General features: G+C 42.5%; 1 protein-coding gene across 3 annotated transcripts in view; it reads right to left on the reverse strand.

The window, feature by feature from the left end:
* Positions 1-18,812, reverse strand: part of LOC139468101 (polycystin-1-like) — a 98,433-nt gene that overhangs the window by 41,098 nt on the left and 38,523 nt on the right. For all 3 annotated transcript variants that reach the window (XM_071249835.1, XM_071249833.1, XM_071249832.1), the window contains exons 12-20: positions 16,014-16,634; positions 14,440-14,620; positions 13,523-13,716; positions 12,632-12,757; positions 12,283-12,411; positions 6,751-11,864; positions 2,425-2,559; positions 1,510-2,120; positions 237-519 (exon numbers count right to left, since the gene is read on the reverse strand). In XM_071249835.1, coding sequence (XP_071105936.1) covers positions 237-519; positions 1,510-2,120; positions 2,425-2,559; positions 6,751-11,864; positions 12,283-12,411; positions 12,632-12,757; positions 13,523-13,716; positions 14,440-14,620; positions 16,014-16,634 — 7,394 coding nt within the window. The remainder of the gene's footprint in view (positions 1-236; positions 520-1,509; positions 2,121-2,424; positions 2,560-6,750; positions 11,865-12,282; positions 12,412-12,631; positions 12,758-13,522; positions 13,717-14,439; positions 14,621-16,013; positions 16,635-18,812) is intronic.

Below are 18,812 nucleotides of genomic sequence, written 5' to 3' on the forward strand. Positions count from 1 at the left end.
AGTGAAGCATCAAAGTTTGGGGACAATGAATACAGAAAACGTATGATACTGCTTGAGACAAGTGGAGTGAGTATGGTTTTCCGCCGCTTTTAGCAATATTCCAGCAATATCACGGTGGGGTACACCAGAAATGGGTTTCACACAATGTACCCATGTCAGGAATCGAACCCAGGTCTTCGGCGTGACAAGCAAATGCTTTAACCACTAGGCTACCCGACCGCCCCTGAGCCACTCACCGTCAGCAGCTGGAGCAGATAGGCCACCTGCTGCACGTCCTCCAGGATTGTCACCGGGATGGTCATCAAGGTTATGGTGATGGCATCCCGGACGGTGGCTCGCTTCTCCTTGGACAAGATGCTAGGCATGACGTCAGATTCGTGGTTCAGCTCCTGACTCAGGGCTATGACGTATGGCAGCAACAGTGATGGCTTGTTTTGTTTGATCAGGGCTGGCAGTGCTGACTGAGCCTGCTCAAAAATGTAGTCAGTCATGTTGGCCGGGGTCCTCACAGTGACACTGCTGCAGAGAGATATGGGCACTGAGGGGTGAGTAGACTCACATTTAATCCCAGAATAAAGTTACCTCATTTAAAAATATACATCAACAAAATAAAAAACATATAATCCAAATGGAGACCAGAACAATGCCTTGAGCTTAGGCAATCTAGACTTGACCAATCATTCTAGACTTGAGCTTGACTCCCTTTCTAATTTATTCTCTAGGGTCTTGGAGATAGACTAAGGGGGTGAGGTGAGGTATTTGTATCTGTCCTAAAACTAAAATAATACTAATCTCAGAACTCCAGTTCTCCATCACAATGACACTGACACTACCAGGACCATTCCAGTTATGGTACAAAACAAAGGAATAAAAAAAATATACAGCACTCTCATGAAATAACCATTTGGAGACAACAATACTATGTTTTCAACATAGATCTAGGTTATTTCTACACTTAACCATGCTACATGGGGCATTCAATAAGTTTTTTTAATTATTCTAAAATGCATACTGACAATGACTGAGAAAGATGTACTTTTGTTCCAATATTAACTTCCACAGTGATGTGTTTGTCAAATCAGTTGTTTTAGCAAAAGGTTTTTGTCATTTGATATCTCTAACTAATCAGAATCAAGTAATCTCCAAATTCAAGGTAAAATCTTACATAAATATATGAATAAATGACTGGGTATGGGGTTAAATTTAGATTTTCAAAATGGCTGGCACAACCAGATTGGAATCCTGTGAGCAGCCTTCAATATCACCACTGATAAAACAATGTACATATCTTGATCACATGTGGTGACGTCAGTCAATCTATTGTTGGAACAATATCATATAAAACTACTGTGATGTTGAAAACAATGGATAACGTCATCTTTAACTACATGATATCAGGTTGCTATGGGTGGCTTCCTGCTATGAACAAGACCACAATGCCATAATGTGAATTACTGAAAACAATTTCACGGATATCTGTGCCATAATCGGTAATATAACCATAGTTACCCTGCCGTTGTGGATGTATAAGCCCCCTCATTGTCAATGACCTGCACCTCCAAGGTCACTTTGTCCGACCCGGGGGAAGATGCCAGGTAAAAAGTCAGATCCCTGTTGACGCCGTAGCACACCTGATACGTTTCCATGCTGCTGGTTCCTTTGGCAATCACCTTGTAGAAGAGCTGTGCTGTGTTGTCACTGTCTGACCAGCCTGAGCAACTGACCTTCACCTTGTTCGCAAGGGTCTGGACAGTTGTTGGCGTTACCGTGCAGGTCCCTCCAGACGGGGGCTTGTTACCATGGAGCTTCAAACTGCTGGATCCAGTCCTGCTGACTAATCTAAAGCTTTTGCTGACAGTGACCGTGTAATCGGATCCCACTGGAATCACCCCTTGTTTGATCACGAGGTTGGGTCCACGGAGTGTTGTCAGTGTCTGGGAATCTGTCAGTGTCTGGGGTTTTCCATCCACCTCGAGGATCCAGGTGTAGTTGGCATCAGTTTGGCAGTTGGAACACTGTGAGGTGAGTACCAACTGTTGATAGGCGTTGATGGACCCGGATTCAGAACAACTGAGACACTTGATGCTCAAGGATGGCACTGCCTCAGGGACAACACTGATCTGGATCAACAAGAACCAACTTTCATCACATGTCCAAACTGGATAAACATTCAGCAAAACATTCTTTTGAAGATCTTGAAGTGAATCATGATTTGGCAATCGAAAGATGACATAGTCAATAAAATGGTAACTTTTAACAAACAGAACTTCTTAAAACATTCCTCAAACATTTCTACAACACGTTCTTGATTCAAACAAGCACTATGTCATGCCCTTAGTTTAGTCAGACTTACTTCCAATCCTACCAGCCTAACCATTACTCACTTCTCACCTTAAGAGTTTAAGGGATAAGAAAAAGTTTTACCATCTGTGATGTTGTTGCTGTTCTCCCAGAAGTAGCATCTGTGACAGTCAGGTTTAGTGTGTATTCGCCAGAAGAAAAGTTGCTCAGAAAGTTAGAGTCCTCTCTGTTTTTCCAGGGGCATGGTTCTGATGTAGTCTGTAAATTAATTGTGTCTGGAATACAGTTTCCACAGAGTACAGAGATTCTGACATTAAACTTGAGTGAATAAATACATAGAAACTACTTCTGACATTTTGTTTCTTGATCAGAACACAATAAACATATTTACAGCCTTAAGTAAGGACTACAAGGGTAGCACGACAAAACCACAGTAAACGTTTTCCTACTTTTGGCCAAAGTGAAACCTGTCACAGGGAAACTATGCCCAAGATTAAGCCTGTCACAGGGAAACTATGGCCAAGATTAAGCCTGTCACAGGGAAACTATGGCCAAGATAAAACCCGTCACAGCGACACTATGGGCTAGATTAAGCCTGTCACAGGGAAACTATGGGCTAGATTAAACCTGTCACAGGGAAACTATGGGCTAGATAAAGCCTGTCACAGGGAAGCTATGGGCTAGATTAAACCTGTCACAGGGAAACTATGGGCTATATTAAACCCGTCATAGGGAAGGTATGGTCAAGATTAAACCTGTCACAGGGAAACTATGGGCTAGATTAAGCCTGTCACAGGGAAACTATTGCCAAGATTAAACCTGTCATAAGGAAACTATGGTCAAGATTAAACCTGTCACAGGGAAACTATGGGCTAGATTCAACCTGTCACAGGGAAAGTATGGCCAAGATTAAACCCGTCATAGGGAAGGTATGGTCAAGATTAAACCTGTCACAGGGAAACTATGGGCTAGATTCAACCTGTCACAGGGAAACTATGGTCAAGATTAAGCCTGTCATAGGGAAGGTATGGCCAAGACTAAACCTGTCACAGGGAAACTATGGCCAAGATTAAACCTGTCACAGGGAAACTATGGGCTAGATTAAACCTGTCATAGGGAAGGTATGGTCAAGATTAAACCTGTCACAGGGAAACTATGGCCAAGATTAAACCTGTCATAAGGAAACTATGGCCAAGATTAAACCTGTCACAGGGAAACTATGGGCTAGATTAAACCTGTCACAGGGAAACTATGGTCAAGGCTAAACCTGTCACAGGGAAACAATGGGCTAGATTAAACCTGTCCCAGGGAAAGTATGGCCAAGATTAAACCTGTCACAGGGAAACTATGGTCAAGATTAAGCCTGTCATAGGGAAGGTATGGCCAAGACTAAACCTGTCACAGGGAAACTATGGCCAAGATTAAACCTGTCACAGGGAAACTATGGGCTAGATTAAACCTGTCATAGGGAAGGTATGGTCAAGATTAAACCTGTCACAGGGAAACTATGGGCTAGATTAAGCCTGTCACAGGGAAACTATGGCCAAGATTAAACCTGTCATAAGGAAACTATGGCCAAGATTAAACCTGTCACAGGGAAACTATGGGCTAGATTAAACCTGTCACAGGGAAACTATGGTCAAGGCTAAACCTGTCACAGGGAAACAATGGGCTAGATTAAACCTGTCACAGGGAAAGTATGGCCAAGATTAAACTGTCATAGGGAAGGTATGGTCAAGATTAAACCTGTCACAGGGAAACTATGGGCTAGATTAAACCTGTCACAGGGAAACTATGGGCTATATTAAACCCGTCATAGGGAAGGTATGGTCAAGATTAAACCTGTCACAGGGAAACTATGGGCTAGATTAAGCCTGTCACAGGGAAACTATGGTCAAGATTAAACCTGTCACAGGGCAACTATGGGCTAGATTCAACCTGTCACAGGGAAAGTATGGCCAAGATTAAACCCGTCATAGGGAAGGTATGGTCAAGATTAAACCTGTCACAGGGAAACTATGGGCTAGATTAAACCTGTCACAGGGAAACTATGGTCAAGATTAAGCCTGTCATAGGGAAGGTATGGCCAAGACTAAACCTGTCACAGGGAAACTATGGCCAAGATTAAACCTGTCATAGGGAAACTGTGGCCAAGATTAAACCTGTCACAGGGAAGCTGTGGCCAAGATTAACCCTGTCACAGGGAAGGTATGGTCAAGATTAAGCCTGTCACAGGGAAACTATGGGCTAGAATAAACCTGTCACAGGGAAGCTGTGGCCAAGATTAAGCCTGTCACAGGGAAACTATGGCCAAGATTAAACCTGTCATAGGGAAACTGTGGCCAAGATTAAACCTGTCACAGGGAAGCTGTGGCCAAGATTAAACCTGTCACAGGGAAGCTATGGTCAAGATTAAGCCTGTCACAGGGAAACTATGGGCTAGATTCAACCTGTCACAGGGAAGCTGTGGCCAAGATTAAGCCTGTCACAGGGAAACTATGGCCAAGGTTAAACCTGTCATAGGGAAACTATGGCCAAGATTAAACCTGTCACAGGGAAGCTTTGGCCAAAATTAAACCTGTCATAGGGAAACTGTGGCCAAGATTAAACCTGTCATAGGGAAACTATGGCCAAGATTAAACCTGTCATAGGGAAACTGTGGCCAAGATTAAACCTGTCACAGGGAAGCTGTGGCCAAGATTAACCCTGTCACAGGGAAGGTATGGTCAAGATTAAGCCTGTCACAGGGAAACTATGGGCTAGAATAAACCTGTCACAGGGAAGCTGTGGCCAAGATTAAGCCTGTCACAGGGAAACTATGGCCAAGATTAAACCTGTCATAGGGAAACTGTGGCCAAGATTAAACCTGTCATAGGGAAGCTGTGGCCAAGATTAAACCTGTCACAGGGAAGCTATGGTCAAGATTAAGCCTGTCACAGGGAAACTATGGGCTAGATTCAACCTGTCACAGGGAAGCTGTGGCCAAGATTAAGCCTGTCACAGGGAAACTATGGCCAAGATTAAACCTGTCACAGGGAAACTATGGCCAAGATTATACCTGTCACAGGGAAACTATGGGCTAGATTAAGCCTGTCACAGGGAAACTATGGGCTAGATTAAACCTGTCACAGGGAAACTATGGCCAAGATTAAACCTGTCACAGGAAAGCTTTGGCCAAAATTAAACCTATCACAGGGAAACTATGGGCTAGATTAAACCTGTCACAGGGAAACTATGGTCAAGATTAAACCTGTCACAGGGAAACTATGGGCTAGATTAAGCCTGTCACAGGGAAACTATGGGCTAGATTAAACCTGTCATAAGGAAACTATGGCCAAGATTAAACCTGTCACAGGGAAAGTATGGGCTAGATTAAACCTGTCACAGGGAAACTATGGTCAAGATTAAACCTGTCACAGGGAAACTATGGGCTAGATTAAGCCTGTCACAGGGAAACTATGGGCTAGATTAAGCCTGTCACAGGGAAACTATGGCCAAGATTAAACCCGTCATAGGGAAGGTATGGTCAAGATTAAACCTGTCACAGGGAAACTATGGGCTAGATTAAACCTGTCACAGGGAAACTATGGGCTAGATTATGCCTGTCACAGGGAAACTATGGCCAAGATTAAACCTGTCACTGGGAAACTATGGCCAAGATTAAACCTGTCACAGGGAAGCTATGGTCAAGATTAAGCCTGTCACAGGGAAGCTATGGCCAAGATTAAGCCTGTCACAGGGAAACTATGGCCAAGATTAAACCTGTCACAGGGAAACTATGGGCTAGATTAAGCCTGTCACAGGGAAACTATGGGCTAGATTAAGCCTGTTACAGGGAAACTATGGGCTAGATTAAACCTGTCACAGGGAAACTATGGCAAAGATTAAACCTGTCACAGGGAAACTATGGCGAAGATTAAACCTGTCACAGGGAAACTATGGGCTAGATTAAACCCGTCACAGGGAAACTATGGCTGATGTAAAAACCTTTCACTGACAAACAATTTCTTAGGTTAAGCCTGTCAAAGGGAAGCTTTGGCCTTTACTGGGGAACTATGGCTGAGGTAAAATCTTTCACAGGAAAACTTCAATGAAATCTTTCCAGTGGAGACCCTGGCCTAGGTTAAACCTTCCTTGGGATAACTTCAGACTGGTTATACTTTCTGTGTAATATTTTATGTAAAACTTTAGCATGTCAAACCAGCCTCCCTTGCTGCTTTATATTCTCATGCAACATCAACAACCCCTGCTATCTAGGATGATGTTTGAGAGGAAAGACTGCGATCCGGATTTGTTTTGGTTATGGGGAGAGTCGGTCCTGCTACAGAATGAAGTAATACATACAGTACTACATAAACCAAAAGTCAAAATGGTACCTGGATTTAACTCCTTCAACTCATAACCCTGCTGTCACACATACTTGTAAAGTGTACAGTTCATCTTACTCACACTGATGCAGGTCCAGTTACAACTGAGGGCTGTTGCATCCATGTCGGGGTCCGAGGAGTCCAGGCAGCTGATGCTCAAGTTTGTGTTCTGTGACACCACACGTCCACTGCCACCCGCAATCACAGCGACCAGTTCCGATGACACTACTGTAAAGTTCACATTCACAGTCTCATACACAAATGTGTCAAGATACGAGGTATTGAACACAACACAATAAGATCCTGATGGCAATGTTCTAGCTTGCAGATGAAGAGTCGGACTGTTGGTGTTGCCTAGGTCTATCTTCCCGGTCAGGCTAGAGCAGCTGGGAGCTCTGAACACCTGCCACTCATGTTGAGACTGGTACTCTGTACAGTTACTTGAGTTTACATCCACAGCCAGATCCAGGGACTGCGACCGAAGAACCTTGCCCGGCAATGTGTTGATGACTGTTATTTTGGGCAGCTCACAGTCCAAGACATGTATGTAGAACTGTTGAGTCTTTTCATCATGGCTGACATCATTGTTGACAATGACAGTAAGAATGTACAGTCCCGCAGATGGAAACTTCCATTGGAGCTTCTTGTCCACAGTTTTATTTACATAACTGTCATTGAACAACCAGGTTACATTTATATCATAAAGGTTCCCACCCCTGACCTCAAAGTAAATGGTCTGGTTGACAAAATTATACTTGCTGTCAGATTTTACAACCAGGTTGGTGATGTTGACTTTTCCTTGGGATTTGATTGTACAGTTTATTTGTTCTGAGCTGACATTATTTTCAGCAAATAACTCGATATGATAGAATCCCTCGTGTTCAAAGTCTAAGGTTAGGTCTTTACCTTGTGCAGTTGATTTACTTCTATCAGGTGATGAATAGATCCAGGAATAAGTAATGTCTGTCCCATGGGTTATCAATGCTGTGATCGTTATTTCCTCACCGGTCACTTTGGATTCGCATTTATCAACTCGGAGTCCTGAGATTGGTTCTTGAACAGTTATCACCTTAGAATCAACAGCGAAACTGACATTGTTGTACACATAAACCTTTACCACATAAATACCTGAATTGTTGAAAAACTTGTCAAACGTATCTGCATCTGTATGGCACTGTTCTTCATTGATGGTCCAGTTGTACCTATATATTCCTGCAGGTGCAGCACCAGCATTGAACCAGATTGCCGTGGCTGTCCTGATGAGGCTCTTGTTGACCGTAATGTTGACCGATAACACTTTCTCCTCAACATAGATCACCATCATGTCTGTGTCACTGTTGAGCCGGTTGGATGCATTGACTGACAGAGTATACTCTCCTGTATGGACAAACCTATAAATCAGGCTGACCTCATGGTCGTCCACAGTAGTTCCTGGACCAGAAAGTTTCCAGGTCAAGCTCAAGTTGCTTCCAGACTTTCGGGTAATATCAAACACAGCCTCTGAACCATTAGCTACATATTGTGTAGCACTCTGGATCTTAATATCAGAGACTATCTCTTCAATATGGATAATACTTCCACTGTTTTTACCCTCGGGCTCCAATTTAGAAGTGGCATTGACACTGATATCACACGTCCCCAGTTTGTCGAAGAAGTGAGTCATGGTGGCTGTGGTAATGTCTTTTACTTCAGCTGACTCACACTTGACTCTCCAGTGGTAGACAAGATTTGCACCAGCTGTCACCTCAGCAGTGAAGACAGTGCTAGTGTTCACACTTATAGCGTTTGCATCAAACTTGATCTGCAAACCTTTTATTCTGTCCATCACTTCAATTTCTGTATAGGTTGCTAAATCATTCAGTGAATTGTTGGCATACAGAGTGATGTTGTAGAGTCCAGCTTCAGTGAAGTGTTTGTCATTGCAGTGCCCTTCCATCCATTTTCCAACAGCTTCACAGATGTTGGCCGATGACTTCACCATCCAATGGTATGCCACATTCAGGTCAGTGTTGCTCTGTGCTGTGAAGTTCGCAGCTTCATTGGTGGCAGCATATCGTCCTTGAAACAGATTTTGAGAGATGTTCAGGCTTATAATTTCCTGAAGAACATAAATGTTCAAAGATTTATTTCCACTTGACACCACATTCACTGCTGTAACAGAAAATGAATGTTTCTTCGACTGTTGAAAATGGCAGACAAACACTTGCCCTTCGTTTTCCCTGACAAGACCATCACCACAAGACCATGTGAAGGTCACATTGGTGCCCTTGGTGTAATTCACTGTGAACTGCACATATGTACCAACCTCCACTTCGAAGTCACCTTCCGCTGTTGACACATTCGAGGTCAGAGTCAAAGATTCAATTTCATCTTCAGTGACAATATCCATACACACCTCTTTATCACTGACTAGATTGGAAGCATTGACACAGATGCTGTATGTACTGACATTACTGAATCTGTGGGTGGCATCCATCACCCAGTCTCCTCCATAATTATATCTGTATGATACATCAGTTGCATTGACAGCGACAGCACTCATCCTAACACCTTTGGATGTACTTTGGTATCTCACCATTGCACAAGACAAGCATGTCAATGTTAGGTTAATGACTCTGTACTGGGCCTCTATAACTATGTTAGCTGTGTCATAACTCACATTGTTAGAGGCATTGACTTTGATAGGATATGTCCCTGCGTGTGTAAGCTCAACGATGCATGACCAGTGATCGCACATTGCGGTTTCACCTGCGTTAACTGTCCACACATAAGTTATGTCTGATCCTGTGCTGACTGATGTGGTGATATTGTCCATTGTTGACTCCCCGGGTGTGATGTCTATAGTTGCTTGAGGACCTATCGTCAAGTTGGTAATCTCTTCTTGAATGCACACATTCTTGACAAACCTTTTTGTCTTTGAGGAAATTGATACTTCATAGTTGCCATATACCTTATAGAGAATGCTGACATTCAGCAAACCTACACCACTGGTGTGTGATCCATTACCAAAGTCCCACGTATAGTTCAGTCCAGATGGGTTGATGTTGATGGCTACGGCTGCAAGGACATCAGGTCTTTTTGAAGGCAAGCATTTCTCTGGCAGGATGTCCAGCAGGAATAATGTTTCATCATCGATGATGTATGCTGTAAGTTCCTCCCTTGACAAGGCACAGCTGGTGAGATCATTATATGCTATCACAGAGGTGTTGTAAATTCCCGGGTTGCTGAAGTTGATCAGAAATGTTGAATTGGTCTGGTTTATTCTTCCCGAGCCATTATCTGGATCCATACTGTAGCGAACATTTGTGCCATCCTGTATAGTTGCAGTGAAGTTGACAGTGTTGTTGATGTGGGATGGCCCATTGTACTGAAGTTTGAGGCCGGTGACACACTTTTGAATGTGGGCCATGACGTAAGTGTAAAATGTACTGGCTAAGTTGCTGACACTCACACTGATGTTATGGGTCCCTTTCACATTGATGGCATATTTATATGTGCTGTTGACCACTTCCGACTCAATACGTCTCTCTACTCCAGCAGGAAAGCTCCAGTTGTAATGCATCTTGCTGTCAAGCTTCACATCGGATCCATTCACAGGTACAACCCATATCTTGAACTCTACATCCTGTCCCACCTTAGCGTATTCTGGTTCTGCCCTTGCTGTTGCAGACACTGCTGCCAAGGCATACAGGGAAGCCTCCTTGGAAACATTCTTGAACACATCTCGAACAACTACATGTATTGTGTAATATTTTTCTGTGTTGTATGTGTACTCTATGTTTTGGTTTAGCTTGCTGCCAGAAGTAACAAGTATTACATGTTTCTCCTTTTTGCCATCTCCAAAGTCAACAATGATCTCAATGTCTGCACTGTTATTTACATGACCTGCTACTCTCAGGACAAACTTTTCACCAATAACTACTCCTGGAGGCACAAAAACATTCAGATCTGCAACATTGGCAGCCCGCTTGATTTGGACACCAAGTTCAGCAGTGTCGGAATGGGTGCCGCATGTCATGTTGACCGCAACCCTATGGAATCCTGTAGATGTAAATGTTATTGACCGGTTGCTGTTAGTGGTCCCGACCTCCTTTGTGTCATTCACAAGGAAGGTGTAGGTGCTGTCAGCACTGCCCTGCGTGTACATCACTGGGAAGAACGTGGGGACACCAAACTCAATCAATGGCTGACATGGATCTGCACATCCACTAGGGGTCTGGCAACTCTCATGACAAAGCTGGAGTCCCTGGATCGGCATACATGGACCCAGAGTGATCGAATACTTGTGCTCCTTAGAACTCACTTTGTTTGATACTTTCAGCCTAAGTTCAGTTGATGAGGTAAATGTGTGTTGTATGAAAGTGAATGGTTTAACAAGGGAGGTATCATTGGTTAAACACTTCGCAGATGTGTTGTCCACACCCAGAGGGCACTTCTCGGTCAGGGTCATATTATTGGTGACATTCACGCCCCCGATTGTCCACTCATATATCAGATCGGACCCACTGGTAACCTTGGCAACCAAAGTGGCAATGGTGTTGAGCTCGACCTGGATGTTACTGGAGACAAGATGTGGATTCACCCACACGATCTGTCCGACTTCTTCGATTGCCGTCACATTGCATGTCTTAGTTACGCCACTGCTTTGTACCCTGTACTTGAAGGTGTACAGCCCACTCTTAGGCAGTGAAGCCAACTCGGACGGGAGTGGCACTATCTCTGGTTTGGAATAGAAGGCATTGATCATGCACAATTGATCTTCAAGATGACTGTTGGATGTTGGGATATCACTATTTGCACCTGTCACATTTGGTACTGTGTACAGGAGATGCCTCCACTGTGAGGTGGTGTTCTCCATGCACTTGATGGGAATTTTATCCCCTTGATACAGAACACCCATGAAATCACCAGGTTGAACTCTAATGTTGGCTTTCACTTTGTAAAGGAGTGGGCTCTTTTTGGGGATTTGTGCTGATGTGTGGCCTATGCTTGTATACATTGGAGTATGGCCGGTGACGATGGGGTTGTTGCCACAAACGATGCTGCTGGCATGTGCACCACTGCAGCTGCAGGCTTGACCTGGAGTGATACATTCATCAAACAGGTAGCACATATTGCCACTGGAACAATCAGTAGGTCGTTTGATGCAGTCGTTGGTTTTGTTATCACAGGAATAGAACTGGTTCCCTCCACAACCTGTAAACATGAACAGTCTTGTATCAGTGCATGAAGCAATGTATGTGACATTCCTGTACGCACATCCACCCTCATCCCCCAAGAACACACCCCATCAACCCCGCCCTGGAACCAGAAGAATCACCATCAACCCCACCTTAGTACCAGAAGAATCACCATCAACCCCACCTTGGTACCAGAACACCCGCCATCAACCCTACCCTGGTGACAGAACAATCACCATCTACCCCACCTTGGTACCAGAACACCCACCATCAACCCCAAACTGGAGTCAGAACAATCACCATCAACCTCAACTTGGTACCAGAACACCTGCCTTCAACCCTACCCTGGTGACAGAACACCAACAATCAACCCCACCCTGGTGACAGAACACACCCTATCAACCCCACCCTAGAACCCCCACCATTTTACTCACCTGGCTGGTTTTCAATGTCTGATGTGCAGTTTGGGCGGTAGAGGACCAACTTGATGAGGGTGTCTGCTGGAAGTGACTCAGCCCTGAAGGTGAACCATAGAACTTTGCCACTCACAGTAAACCAGTGACCTGAAACAATAGAGACAAGACTTTACTACACAAACCATAGAAATGGGTTTATTAGCTGTACATGGCACCTCACTTGAACCACAGTGTGTCACATGGATTCAAAGGACAACCCAAAGTGATGTAGGTGCTGGATGTTTGGCAAAATCAATGAGTTATGATGCTGATCAACCTGGTAATGAGGGTTTTATTTGACCTTACCCATTATCTGACAATGACTGACCTGGCATGTACATGAGGCTGTATGAAGAGACGGCAGCATCTTTAGATGACGTCAGCTCTATCGTTTTCTGACTCGTGTCCTCCATCTCCAGACTACCAGCGATGTGAATCTCTGTGCTCACCACATCTGGAACACATCAAATCTAGATGTGCAGATACGCACACACATAGTCAAACATATTGAAATTCGACATGTGCAACTCACAAATACTTCCAGTTAGGTACCCAATCATCATCAATACTTCCAAGGTCTGTGTACACTACAGTCCTCCATCATCACCCATGTTGTACCATATCACACAGCAATATGATGGCAGCCATAAGTACACAGGACCACTTTGCAGGGCAGTAGTAACATGTGTCTATGTTTAGTCAGCTAATGACATGAGGCCTGGCATAACTCACGTTAGTCAAATGAGACCTTCTCTGTGCATGAGCTTAGAGCAAACCCACCATTGCATGACTTTGAAGCAATGCGTAGAGCAGACTGCTGCAAGACTAGGGCACAAGAACTATTGCCGACATAATCTGAGAGCTCACGGGTCAGGGCACTCTCTGGTTTCCCTGCTGCTGGAACCAGGCCATGACTTGATTCATTGCTTCAAAACAGCAACTAATCCGCAAAGAGGGCCAATGTATTCCAGAATGAAGCAGGAAGCTAGTGTATACAGGACCTATGTAGTATTAATGATGATATCAAGCAACTCATCAGTAGTTTAAGATGATTAACCAATTCCAACAGAATTAACACAAACTTGAACAGGGAAATTCATTAAGTACAATCATGTGGCACTGCAGATTCACAATGGCAATCCCGTGTGTGGACCGATGATGGTGAGTTAGTTAGTGGCAGGTGGGGCCGTGTGATCAAACACCAGTTTACTGGACTCACCGTTTGGGGTATATTCACATATGAAGCTGTGTTCATCTAAACACCCATAAGTGTCAACAGTGTCTTCTTCTGAAAGGTATCCACATTCCATCCTCATCCCATCTGTAGAACCTCGGAACAGGTTGCCGTTTGTCCACATGTAGTTATCTAGCGATGCAGATTTGTTCAGGCCGATCCAAGCCTCACTAACAGATCTGAAACAGATAGATATACTAACTATGTCCCCTTTATACAAAGCAATCTTAGTGCCAGGGTTGTCACAAGTGTAAGTTAAGGTATATGAGTTTAAACAATCTTAGTGCCAGGAATGTCATAAGCGTAAGTTAAGGTATATGAGCTAAAGTAATTTTAGTACTAGGCCTGTCAAGTGTAAGTTAAAGTAAATGCGTTAAATCAATCTTAGTAGTATAGTTAAATACTTTGAGAAACATTCTTTGGTCATTCATCATAAGACAGTGTAATGGGTAGGAGATATTTTAAACTTGAGTGAGTGTCATAGAGAAGGCAAACCCTTGGCCTTTTTCGCAAACCTTCTTAAATGTCTGTCAAAGTACTTTTCATAAAACCACGAAAAAATCCCTCATCATGAAAATCATGTGTAAGTCCATAATTAGCTAATCATTCGAATCCACCTCACTACCAAACACCCAAATACCAATAAAGACGTTCCCTTCTTCCTTTACACCATGACATATACAGTATACCTGGTATATGAAACATCCATACCCCACTATACTCATCAATACACATGCCTTGAACAGTTTGTAATAAAGTAAATATATCAAAATTACACAAGCATTGCATTTGTTTTAAAGTTTGATGAAAAAGCCCAATTAGTTTATTGTGTCATAGTATTGATATTTCAGCAGTAAATACCCGTCCTGTTTGCAGTGATGCCCATCAAGATGTCTACTTACTGGTTTATCATGATCTGTACAAGAAAATGTGAAAGTTGATTATCCTCAACTACGGCGAGTGAGCCGCCATGGGTGTCAGTGCAGTTGGTCTTGGCAGACTTCCAGTCCTTTTCTTCGCTGTAGAGGATGTAGCAATGCTCATTAACACTGTACTTGCTCCCAAGCAAGCAAGGTGGGGAAACTGTCAACAAAATGTCCATGTGTTACTTAGAGCAGATTGGCACACTGACTACATTTACAAGTTTCTTTCATCCCAGTCTTAAAGTGAGTGAGTATTGTTTTACACCGCTTTAAGCAATATGTCAGCAATATCGCGCCAGGGGACACAAGAAATGGGCTTCACACATTGTACCCAGGAGGAGAATCAAACCTGGCTCTTCGGCATGACCATGAGGCTACCCCAACACACCCCACTCTAAAACAACCAGGTGAGCTAGAACAACATGGATTACAGCACAACACAAAGATACCTGTGGTGGTCCACACCAAATGTATTAGCGCCATACTATTAAACACCATATTCCTGCTATATCACAACAGCCTATAAATAATGAAGTCTGGGCCAGACAAACTACTGTGGCTGATATTGTTCAGGGTTTGATGACACGCAATATTCCAGCTGTATGGCAGTGGTCAGTAAGTAATTGAGTCTGGACCAGACAATCCAGTGATTAACATCATGATCATCGATCCACACAATTGGATCACAATGACATGTATCAACCAAGTCAGTGAGCCTGAGCACCCGATCCCCTTAGTCGCCTTTTGAAGCAAGCATGGGTTGCTGAAGACCTATTTTACCCCAGATCTTCACAGGCCACCTGATCAGCTGATCTAATTTAGCCCAACTTACGACAAGCCATAGAGTGGCGGGGACCAATTGTACAACTAGTAGAGCTTTGATGGACTTGTTTTAAAGTTTTTTTCCTCAAAATGAAAACACACCACGATAAGAACTCAGAAAAAGTCTCCAAAGGCCTATTAGAATGAGTTTGTTATGCCCTGCTCACTATTCACATAAACTGTACGGTGAACTAGTACTTCTAGGGAGTTAGCATCAAATTCATCATAGTTACATCGTTTATGACATCATCAATCACCAGGGATTGCACAAGTGTACTGGACATTTCATGTAGCAACAAAACTGTTTTGGATGTAATATCTATGTTCTATGTTATTCCAGATTAAAAAAGTCTATTAATACATTCAGAGTTCTTTTTCAGTTTGTCCTTTGTAGACATTTCATAAAAAGGAAAAAGTGTAAATTTGATTTCTTTTTCCCACACATGCGTTATCATGTGCACATAAAGGTTTGCGATGTCGTTCTAGGTGTTTTACTAATGCCTGTGCCCCTGGATTCAAGCTTGCGAATATTCAGCTTGTCCACTATATTGTTCTTTACACTCCATGCAGATGACATACTTGGACTCCTTACTGATGATTGGTTACTCTGGACAATTTCACCTCAAAGGATTTCCAGGATTCTAATGTATTTGTGCAATAAAATATTGCTGACTGACTAAATGATGTACACATGTTATATAGCAAAGTGCTAAAAGGCACTATTATATCACCTGTAGCGGAATCCTCCTCTGCAGTTCTGCTCCAGACTATCTCAGAGTTGTAGCCGTAGGAAAACTTGGCATTCATGGAGACACTCTCGGACAGCTTCACACATTCATCGCACACCAACCTCCCTTCATCCTCCAGGCTGGAGACCTTCATCGCAGTCTCCACCTCACCACAGCTTCCACACTCAGAGCAGCACAGTTTCATCTTCAGGCGGAAGTTGCCAGGATACATATAGGTATGTGCCAGCGACATTGACGTTGTCGTCACAAGATGGCTGCCATCCCCAAAGTCCACCTCCATGCTGTCGTACCTGACGTCCCACTGCAGAGCCAAGGTGACTGGTGTTCCGATGACAACGGGAGATGTATAGTTGACTTTGATGCCGGACATAATGCCCTTGGCCCCTGGTATGGTTGTGTAGGATTTTGCACAAGCACAGGTGCAGTTGACATTGACGTCGCCACAGAAGCAGTCATTTTCCGTATTGAGAACGAAGTAGGAGTAGCTTTTGTTGAAACAGAACTGGTGGCATTCCGTCCAGTTGTTGGCTTTCCGTTGCATGTTGTAGACGACGAACCTGGACTGGGCCGCCTCCTGGACACATGTGGCGTACGCAAGGCTGCCTGTGATTGGAGCAAACCCATCAGTCAGTCCGCTGTCTACACCACAGGTATACATGAAACAACTAAAACTGATAAAACTGATACTGAATTCAATAAGTACTGACTGAATCGACCCCTGTTGCTGTGAGAATACTGTATATTTAACAAGTTCATGAGGAGATGTTAAAACAGGTTGTGGATGTCCGATTTAATTCAATAACCATTGAAATATAGCAACATTGTATATTTTAAAATGCACTTATTCACGTTAGTTGATTTACCATGACTTTCTTTAGTATGAACCTGAATTAATTTCAAATTAATTGACAATGTCAATGATGTGAATGCTCAATATAGACTTGTATATAGAACCACACTGGCAATGTCTCTGCAGCATTAGCATAAAAGGTGTTTTCCACAACCCTTAAAAACCAATTAGATGTTGTTGACAATGAAGAATAGTTACAGTCTCATTACAGTGCTTACGCTAATGACATACTCAATAATGGCATTTCATCTGAAGTGTACATAGCTATTAGACACCTATAACACAATAAGACCAACAGTACTTATCGATAATGACTATCTGATCGAGTCTGTTGAAATGCTTGGTACCATGTACAGGAACTGATCTCAGTCCCATACAAATTCTGTGATCACAGGAAGATTTGCAGAAAATGTAAGTCATTGTAGAAATGCAGAAAAATTGTGGAATTTTCCTTCTTTATCAATCAATAAACTAATTTTTAGTATTTTCAAGCTTTTCTATCAAACTTTTCCCAAATGATGCCTTAACATTCATGCAAACAAAAATGAATCCTACAATAAAATGAACTTTGAAATAATCAATTCTCACTTTTAAATTTTCTTGTGGTAACATGACTACATAAAGCATGTTTACATCTAACAAAAATATTGATGTGCATATTTGTTTGCATAATTGAATGTCTTATCCAATAATAACTGTTTGTAATGATAGTTTGGCGAATTGTTTTGTTTTGGATTGTGTTTTCGAAAAATGAGGTTATATACATATACATATGAGGGGGAAATAGTTGTTTTTATCACAGAACTTTCTATTTTAGCCACAGAATTTTGGTAATTTTACCACAGAATGTTGATAATTTTACTGCAGAATTTGTCTATCTGATAATAGTTTCCAGTGTAATTACAGAAGTATGGCTATAGAAGATATAATTAAACCAATCCATGTGAAGAAAGGCGACTCGCTGGGGGAAACCCATACAGGCCTTTTACAATCCCAAGCTGTCCTTTCAGATCATAAGTTTACTACGTTTCAGTTAACTAGGGTCGGCAGATACTGTAAACCAAATTCTTTAAATAGCCTCACCCAACTTTTTATGTTTAACAGCAGATACACAAGATACCATTAAAGTTACCTTTAAATTCTTGTCATAAATTTTCAAGTTTCCATGACAATGATAAAGTATGTCGGAACAAAACTTCCAGTTTGTTGATAAATGGTTCTATTTGATATATAAAGACCTTTCAAGTGATGATACCTACAGATATCTAGTTCCTACAAACTGTGATGAGCTACATGATGTCATGAAAGTACCACACCCACACTGTGGAGGGCAAATGACTACTTGGCAGGAATCAAAACTGGAGTCAAATAGTTTGTGTTCAACACCGCTTTGAACAGTATTCCAGTTATATCACGGCGTGTCAGCTTAATGCGGGAGGAAAGCCCGAAGTGATGCAGGTTCCAGATGTTTACCACTTCGGTGAAACCACGAGCTACAGTTATGGTGCTGACAAACCTAGAAACATAATAGGTTTCTGCCGCTCAAGGGCAAAATCAACTGAAAACTATTCTTTTTATCCAATTCAAAAATAGAACAAATAATTCTGGACATCAAAAAAGCATTTATGGAAATAAATATATAACAACTAAAAAATACGATGTGTTTTTATGCTTGCTCTTAAACAAAATGATGGAATAAATCTACATGAAAATAAACGATAGAAAACTACGAGATATCTATAAATAAAAGGCATTAGAAATGCTGTTGCAGTGGGGCTCCTGCAATAGGCATGTGAGGGTAGATAAATGAGGGATATTACAAGTATAGGGACATCAGTGGTTAAATATGAAGAAGATGCAAGTACAGGTAGAACTAGGGACAGAAAATAACAACTTACGGTACTTTACCACTGTACGTAGCAGATAATTAA

The sequence above is a fragment of the Haliotis cracherodii genome, unplaced genomic scaffold, assembly GCF_022045235.1.
Source record: "Haliotis cracherodii isolate W230 unplaced genomic scaffold, xgHalCrac1.p SCAF_2, whole genome shotgun sequence".
NCBI classification, from domain to species: domain Eukaryota; kingdom Metazoa; phylum Mollusca; class Gastropoda; order Lepetellida; family Haliotidae; genus Haliotis; species Haliotis cracherodii.